The sequence below is a fragment of the Chinchilla lanigera genome, unplaced genomic scaffold (genome assembly GCF_000276665.1).
Source record: "Chinchilla lanigera isolate Chin_1 unplaced genomic scaffold, ChiLan1.0 scaffold00049, whole genome shotgun sequence".
NCBI classification, from domain to species: domain Eukaryota; kingdom Metazoa; phylum Chordata; class Mammalia; order Rodentia; family Chinchillidae; genus Chinchilla; species Chinchilla lanigera.
Genome location: NW_004955450.1, coordinates 4,644,872 through 4,653,401, shown reverse-complemented (window position 1 = coordinate 4,653,401; position 8,530 = coordinate 4,644,872). Strand labels below are relative to the sequence as shown.

General features: G+C 46.2%; 1 protein-coding gene across 1 annotated transcript in view; it reads left to right on the top strand.

Moving 5' to 3' along the window:
* Positions 1-8,530, top strand: part of Bbs4 (Bardet-Biedl syndrome 4) — a 43,837-nt gene that overhangs the window by 15,069 nt on the left and 20,238 nt on the right. The window contains exons 4-6 of the mRNA XM_013518828.1: positions 1,651-1,714; positions 3,437-3,548; positions 4,847-4,919. Of these exons, the coding sequence (XP_013374282.1) occupies positions 1,651-1,714; positions 3,437-3,548; positions 4,847-4,919 (249 nt within the window). The remainder of the gene's footprint in view (positions 1-1,650; positions 1,715-3,436; positions 3,549-4,846; positions 4,920-8,530) is intronic.

Below are 8,530 nucleotides of genomic sequence, written 5' to 3'. Positions count from 1 at the left end.
ATTTATTTATTTTTGTCTTTTTTGAGATAGGGTCTTGCTGTGCAGTTCAGGCTGGCCTTGAGCTCACTTTGTAGCCCAGGCTGGCCTTGAACTCGCAATGATCCTCCTGCCTCAGCCTCCTGAGCACTGGGATTACAGGTGTGTGCCACCATGCCCAGCATGTATTTGTTTTTGAGACAAGGTCTCACTGTGCAGTTCAGGCTGGTCTTGAGTGATGCATCACAGGCCTCAAACTCACTCCAGTCATCCTGCCTCAGCCTCCCTAGTGCTGGGAATGCAAGCCTGGACCAGTACACCTGCCTCTGGTTTTTTTTTTTTTTGAGACAGGATCTCTATTTAGTTCAGGCTGGTCTTGAACTCCTGCCTTAGCTTCCCAGGTGCTGGGATTACAGGCATGTACCACCATGTCCAGCTTATTTTTGTTTTTTGTCTTTTTGAGACAGGGTCTCACTGTGCAGTTCAGGCTGGCCTTGAGCTCACTTTGTAGCCCAGGCTGGCCTCAACTCGCAAAGATCCTCCTTCCTCAGCCTCCCGAGTGCTGGGATTATAGGCGTGGGCCACCATGCCTGGCCCATGTCCAGTTTAATAAAAGTGGTTTTTCTTTATAGCAAATAGGATTGGGCTCCTCCCTCCTTAAAATTTATCAGCATTTTCCCCGTTATACTCAAGCTTTTAGGATGGCATTTGTCATTCCTCTTGCTCGGAATCTCTTGGCTACCTCAGCTTCATTTCCACTCTGTGCCAATTTAGAGTTTGGAGCTGCTTCCTCAGGAGAGCCTTCCCCAGTTCTCCAGTAGCAGCCTGGCCTCAGCCCTCTGTAGAAAGACAGAGCCTGCGTTTTGCTCATCAGAGAACTTCTAACATCTGTGATGGCCTGAAGATCTCGGGCTTTTCTAGCTTACCAGGGTAGACTTTAGCAATGTTTTCTTCAGTGGGCCAGACAGTAAATAGTTGCAAATTTATAAGCCACATATAGTATTTTATTTGATAATCAGCATCTTTTTTTTAATAGTAGCAAAGTTTTATTAAAGGTAGGAAAAGAAACAGGCTCAGCAGAGTGAGTGTGGGCCATGTAAAAGTAGGAAAAGAAGTGCACCCTACAGCCGTGATGGCAAACCTTTTGGAGCTTTCAATGGTAACAAATAGCCAGCGGGGGCACGCATGTCATAGGTTCACCACCACTGCCCTACGGCCTGAGGGTGGGCCACCATGCAAGAGAGGACACAGTGGCCCATGGTCATCATCTTTATAACTTTTTAAAAATATAATGGTGGGTGTGGTGGTGCACACCTGCATTCTCAGCACTTGGGAGGCTGAGGCAGGAGTATTGTTGTGAGTTTGAGGCCAGCCTGGGCTACATAGTGGGTTCAAAGCCAGCCTGAATTGCATTGTGAGACCTTGTCTCAAATAAATAAATAAATAAATAAAAATTAGAAACTGCTTCGCTCGAGAGCTGTAAAAAGTGGCCTGTGAAACCGATAGTTTGTCAACCCTGTTCTAAAATGAGTTATCACACACAAATTGGGGCTTTGAAGAATGAGGTGCTTTATTAGTCATCGTTCGTATCCTCGATTTCTCACAGGTGCCCTCTGTCCGTGTCTACCTTTCCTTACACTTAGCCTCTCCTCAGGTAATTTTTCCCTCTTTCAGGCCGTTATCAAAGAGCAGCTGCGGGAAACGCAGGGGCTGTGTGAATACGCTATCTATGTCCAAGGTAAGACTCGTGTTTCTTCTCTTCTTGCTAAAAATTCTTGGCCTGTGTTCTTTAAAAAGACCGAGCAACTTCTGAAATACTTAAATTCAAGTAAATGCTCCACAAAGATCTGTTTAGTATTTTTTTAAATCGGACCGTGATTTTTTTTTTTTTTTTTCTGGATTTGCTTTCAGGAATGACTAATATCATCCTACTCACTTTCCTTGTCGCTAAGACACTAACAATGTAAGGAGAGGTTTATTTGTCTCCTGGTTTGTAGAGGTTTCAGTCTATGGTCCGGGAGCTCCAAGGCAGGGTGGCGTGGCACAGGGCTTAGCGAGGGAGGGTTGAAACTGCTCAGGGTCTGGCAGGCGGGGAGTGGAGAGAGAGGAACGGAGCAGGGGCGGGAGCTGAACCCTCCAGGCCACGCACCAGGGACCGCCTCTTCCCACCAGACCCCGCCTCCTAACAGCAAGGGGGCTGTGAGCCGCCTAACGCCTCACCTTCCAGAGGCCTGCCTAGGAGGCTCTTGGGGACATCCAGATCTAAACCGTAAAAGTAGTTAAATATTGAAACCATCCTTCACTGCTGTTTAGTTTCAGGCTAGGATTTTTCTGAATGGATGCTTAGGATTCCTACCTCATGCAGGAATTTCAAGGCCAGAAGCTGCTTTTGAAGGGTCCTTTTGGGTCCAACTAAGCAGAATGAGAAAAGTCTTGAGGATGTTTTGAGACGCCTGGGGCAGAAGAGAAGCAGCAGAGAAGCAGCCTGTAGATATGTAGAATGATACAGAGGACAAGAACTCTTCAGAAACCAAATCTGTGAACTTGTGTTCTCAAGCTTATTTTGTTTTGTTTGTCTCACTGTGCAGTCGGAGCTGGCCTTCATTTACACTCCTCCTGCCTCAGCCTCCAGGTGCTAGGGTTACAGGCATGTGCTACCATGCATGGCTTAAATTTTATTCTTTAATGCCAGCAGTATCATTCTGAATTTTTGCAGAAACTCTCTTTTTGACTCTTTGGTATTTGTGAATAGTTTTGTTTACCATTTATTGCATTTATAGTTTTCAGATGAATACATCATTGCCTGGTGCAGTTGTTAAGATAGTAACACATGTAGGACATCTTGGCAAAAGCATTGCTTTTGTTTTTCAATATCACAAGTTCCAGGCTTTCAGTCCCTGCTAAGTTCTTCTGAAAACATAAACCTAGGAAGAGCCGTTGGTTCGGGTTGGTCGCTGTGCCGAGAACTCAAACATGCGGGGCTGTGCATCCTTGCCAGAAGCTCCCAGCTGGGCCTAGGACGTGGGCTCCCCTCGGCCCGCCCCGGCTGCATTCTGCAGACTGTGTGGCAGTCTGAATTGGCTTAGTAAATTGAGCACCTGAGGGGGAAGCCCTGCCCGCTCTTCCTGTGTAGTTTCTTTTTTTTTTTTTTTAATTTTTTGTGGTGCTGGGGATCGAACCCAGGGCCTTGTGCATGCAAGACAAGAACTCTACCACTGAGCCATATCCCCAGCCGCTTTCTGTGCAGTTTCTGTGATCATTTGCAAAGAAACCCGGGAGCTGTGTGGCAAGCTGGGAGGGCCGGTCATTCCTGGGAAGCAGCTCAGCTTGCGAAAGGCTCTGCTGGCTTTTCACGTGTCCACAGTGGTATCTGTGGGAGACACAGTTGTAGCCAAATGATTTCTTGCATTCTTCTGATGCTGGGCCACGGCTTCCTTGTCTCTCCTTCTGTCCCTGGCAGCACTGATCCTGCGTCTGGAAGGGAATATCCAAGAATCCCTGGAGCTCTTTCAGACGTGTGCTATTCTCAGCCCCCAGAGTGTGGACAACCTCAAGCAGGTCGCGCGGTCGTTGTGAGTTTGGGAGCTGGGGGCTGAGGCGCAGCGGGGAGGGGCTTGTGGGTTACAGGGGGATTGATTTGTTCTGAAGAGTGTGGGAGGTCTTGACATTTGAGAAAAAAATGAGATCAACCAGGGTTTTGGTTTTTGTTTTGTTTTTTGGCTTTTTTGGGACAGGGTCTCGCTGTGCAGTTCAGGCTATGAACTCACGTTGTAGCCCAGGCTGGCCTCGAACTCACAGCGATTCTCCTGCCTCAGCCTCCTGAGTGGCAGGAGTATACGTGTGCCCCACCATACCAGGTTGGGATGAACTAGTATTGTAAATACTGTTTCCCCTAGTTCGATTAAAGAGCACTGATCCAGTTTAGGAGCATCAGTGTCTGCTTTAAGTCTTTGAATTATCTTGGCAGCCCACAGAATTCTGATACTTAACATGACCATCTGCCATTCTGATACTTAACATGACCCCTTATGCAAAGTAGGTTTTTTAGTGAGTTTGTTGAGTGACTGCCCTGAAGGTTCCTGCTGGGAAACTACCTCTAAATAGCCTTCCTGAGCTGCTAAGTCTGCTCCCTTTCCAGAGGAGGAGCGGCTGAGCTGGGGGTTCTGGTCTCCATATTCCTCCCTGCATTGCCATTCACTTTGCGGTTGTGTGTGCTCTTTTCCCTTGAGCCAGTCTTCCCTTGTTTCTCTCCAAAGTCGTGATCCAGCCTCGGAGGGAAAAGTGACATGGGAGGAAGGCTGGGTCCCTGATGGGTGATGAGATAAATGATGGCAGCTGTTGTCAGTGGTCTACCTCTTGGCTGGTTCCATTTTTATTTCTTTGTTTTTCTTTTTTGTTTTTTTCCGATACCGGGAATTGAACTCACGACCTCACGCTTGTCAGGCAGGCGCTGTGCCGCTGAGCTAAATCCTCAGCCCCTATTTTTGGATGTACTATGCTTATAGTACATCTTGCTCTGAAACTGCCTTTTAATGAGACAAGCCTGGGAGGAGCTGCTGTGGCCAGAACTTCTGCCTCCTCCCCTGGTGGGGTGCTCCAGCTTCCTGCATGGCAGCTCCCGGGAAGAAGCCACGAGAATTCCACGCTGTGTGGAAGACAGGAAAGTGTGGGACTGGTGGAGTGAATCATGTAAGAATGTTGAGATTGTGGAGTGTGGTGGTGCATGCCTGTAATCCCAGCACTCAGGAGGCTGAGGCAGGAGGATCATGAGTTCAGATCCAGCCTGGACTACATATCAAGACCCTGTGGCAAACAAAACAAAACAAAAAACCAATGTTGAGATACTAATTAGGGAAAATGTGTCTTTCAGATTTCTTCTGGGAAAACATAAGGCCGCCATCGAAGTGTACAATGAAGCGGCTAGACTTAACCGGAAAGACTGGGTGAGTAGGGGACTTACCAGCTGTCTTTCAGAAAGCATGTTAACCATTCAGTTCTTCCAAGAGCATTCCTGTTATTATAACAGAGTCCTTATATACCAAAATACCTTTATTTTCGCATTTTTATCACTACAGTTCCAAACCATTATCTTTTTTTTTTTTTTTTTTTTTTTGTCTTTTTGAGTTGAGGCTGGCTTTGAGCTCACTTTGTAGCCAAGGCCAGCCCCGAACTCACAACGATCCTCCTGCCTCAGCCTCCCGAGTGCTGGGATTACAGGCATGCGCCACCACACCTGGCTCTCAAACCATTGTCAATTGCTGTCCTGTTTTATTTATTTTTCCCCCAGTCTGATTGACATTGTTGGCTATTTCACCTTTAAAACCCTGCCTTTCTTTGGGTGAGCATTTTCCTGGAGTCATTTTTTGATTTTGTACCGGCCTCCATTGTCTCAGGGCGGTGTGTGTTCATTCGTTTGTTTGTTCGTTCATTTGTTCATCCATTCATTCATTCACTCATTCATTCTTCTGTCTCAGCCTCCCAGGAGCTGGGACACAGGCATGTGTCACCATGCCTGGCTTTCACTGTCTGTATATCAGTGGGAGGTTGTACGTAATTGCAGCAGATACTTAGACTTCAACGTTGGTTGTACAAGTTAGGGATTTGTTTTCCAGCGTGAGACAGAAGTCCTGCTAAGTAGTTGCTGGCACTGACCTGGTCTCCCTACACTGTGAAGGCAGAGGCTTTTTTCTCGTGGCAAAGCTGACTGCGGCAGCACTAACCCCACATGTGCATTCTTTTTTTGTTGTTGTTGTTTTTCTTCTGGTACCGGAAATTGAACTCATGACCTTACCCTTGCCGGGCAGGCGCTTTGCCGCTGAGCTAAATCCCTAGCCCCAGCTAAACCCCCAGCCCCACGTCTGCATTCTTTAGCAAGGAGAACGAGGAAGCCATACGGAGAAGAGGGGATACTGCCTGTGTCAGGAAAGCAGAGGTTTCTCTGAGGTTTCCGACAGTTTCTGCTTACATCGGATGAGGAAGTGTAGAAAACAGATTTTCATCTGGCACATTGCCATTTGTGACAGGTTCTGTTTGTTTGTTTGTTTTGTCTTTGTTTTTTAGGTTTTTGATGAGGGGGACCAGACCCAGGTCCTCTCGCTTGCTAGACGAGTATTCTACCACTGAGCTAAATCCTTAGCCCCCGAATTAGGAGTCTGTCAGCAAGGAAGAGAGAGGAGTGACATTAGGTGACAAACTAGCAGTGTGTCTGCTGCACTCCCTACTTTCTATTAGACGTGATTGAATAGATTTGGTATTCCCACCGCTCACAACTCCTCTTTTCCCTTCTCCTCCCCTCCCCTTCCCTCTCCTCCCTTTGTCCCCCCACCTCCTCTTTTCCACTTTTGCTGTGTAGTCCAGGCTGGCCTCAAACTCAGGGCAGCCTCCCAAGTGTGGGGATTTTAGGTATGTGCCACCATGCCCAGCTCTATTCAACCTTTTATTCTGGTAACTGTGCTTTTGTTGTTGTGTTTTGTTTGGGACAAGGTTGTGCTGTGTAATTCAGGCTGGCCTTAAACTGCTGGGATTACAGGCATGTGCTACTGTGCCTGGCTAGTAACTGTGTTTTTAATTTCTAAGAACTTTGTCTTTTCTTGTCATACCCTCTCCAGTTTTCCCCATCTGCTATTCCAACATGTAACAAAAAATAGTTGTCACACTGTAGATTTTTAGGGTTTGTTGAGGAAGAATGGAAGGTTCCTAAATGGAGGGCGCCTCCACAGTCTTTTTAGTATCAGTTACCTTTGAAATTGATCCTTTAAAATTCTCTTCTGCTTCACAGAACGGTCTTTCTCTTCCTCTTTATTTCTTTTCTTTTGCAGCATTAGGGATTGAACCCAGGGTCCGCCCACATTAGGCAAGCACTCTCCTGCAAGCTACATCTCCAGCCTTTTTTATTTATTTTGTATTTTGAGTCAGGCTCTTCCTAAGTTGCCTTGGCTGGCTTTGAACTTAAGTGGTTAAAAGCACAGGTGCCAGGAATCAGTTCTTTTTCATACTTTTGTCTTTTTCAAGATCGGAGGATTCCTGGGAAGCATTCATAACTACGAAAGGAGGACCAGATTGACTTGTGTCCTCTGTAGTGCTTACTCTGTGATTTCTAGTATGTGTGCAGGGTATCAGTCACGTGTCTGTTGTGGGTGTGAGGATGAACTGTTGGAGCTGTTAGTTTTTTAAAATCTTTCTTTTTTTGGTTTTTTGAGACAGGATCTCACTATGTAATTCAGTCTGGCCTTGAACTCACTAGGTAGCCCAGGCTGGCCTTGAACTCGCAGTAATCCTCCTGCCTCAGCCTTCTAAGTACGGTGGTTACAGGTGTGCACCACCACACCCGGCAGTGCCATGAAGTATTTTATAGCTAAGGCAAAAGTGGAGTACAGATAAAGAACAGTTGGAGCAGGAGGTGCAGCTCAGTGAAAGCCCTGGGTTTGCATCCAGCATACACATGTATACGCACCTCCATAAAATAACAGAAGAAGTAGAAATCCATCCACATGTTCTGTGCTGTGGAGGAGTGAGTTCTGAGAGCAGGTGATGAGGAGCAGAGTGTGGTCGTGACTTAGGTTTGGGATGCAAGAATTCTGCCTGCTGTTACTATACTTTGTTTTTTGCACCGAATCAGTAAGGAGGGAGCATTTCCACCACTTGCACAGCTGGCAGCCACGACTCTGGGGCCAGATGGGCCTGCGACAGCGGCCTGAGCTGGAGCTGGAGCCGGAGCCGGCAGGAGCCCAGCCTCAGTGTAGGCTTGCGCGCCTTGGCCTGTGACCTGGCCTCCGCTGCGTATGCGGTCAGTTGAAGGCACAGTGCTGCTGCCTGCTCAAGTCATATCTGTGGTAGATGCTTGTTGTTTTTTTTTTTTTTTTTTAAATTTTTATTTTAAAGAGTAAAAGAAGGATAACATAATAATAGGGGGGGCTTACCAAATTACAGACAAAGTGGTAGGAAATTATCAATGGTTGTTGTTTTACATATTGTTATCTACAAGATAGTTTCTCAGGAAAACAAATAGACAAATAATAGTGAGTTACAGACAAAAGGGGTAGGAGATTATCAATAGTCGTTGTACTGTACTTTGGTATCTTCAAAGTGGCTTCTAAAGAAAATAAATAGAGCTATACATGAGTGACCAATTGAATAATCATTAACTATTCTGAATGGTTGTTGTAGGAAACACATAATAATAAACATGCATCCATTTATGAAATAGGATAGGAACAATACAAACATTATAGAGTTATGGATAGATTAGTAGGAAAATATCAATGGCTGCTGTAATACATGGTGGTATCTTCAAAGTGGTTTCTCAGGAAGACAGAGATACGCAAGAAGGATCTAACAAGCCTAAGGGTTGTGAAAAGTAGTGAATTACCTCCTCACCAGTGACTACTTTCACTGAAGTGTGACGGCTGGAAGGAAGGCCAGGATTGAAAAGAAGGACTGAGAGACTTGCACCTGTGTTTAGCAACAGGCTGTTTTCTTGTTCCTCCATAGTCATGATTACCCGGGGCTCCTCCATGGAGATGACAGTCTAGCCAGAGGGAGAAGGCAGAGTATG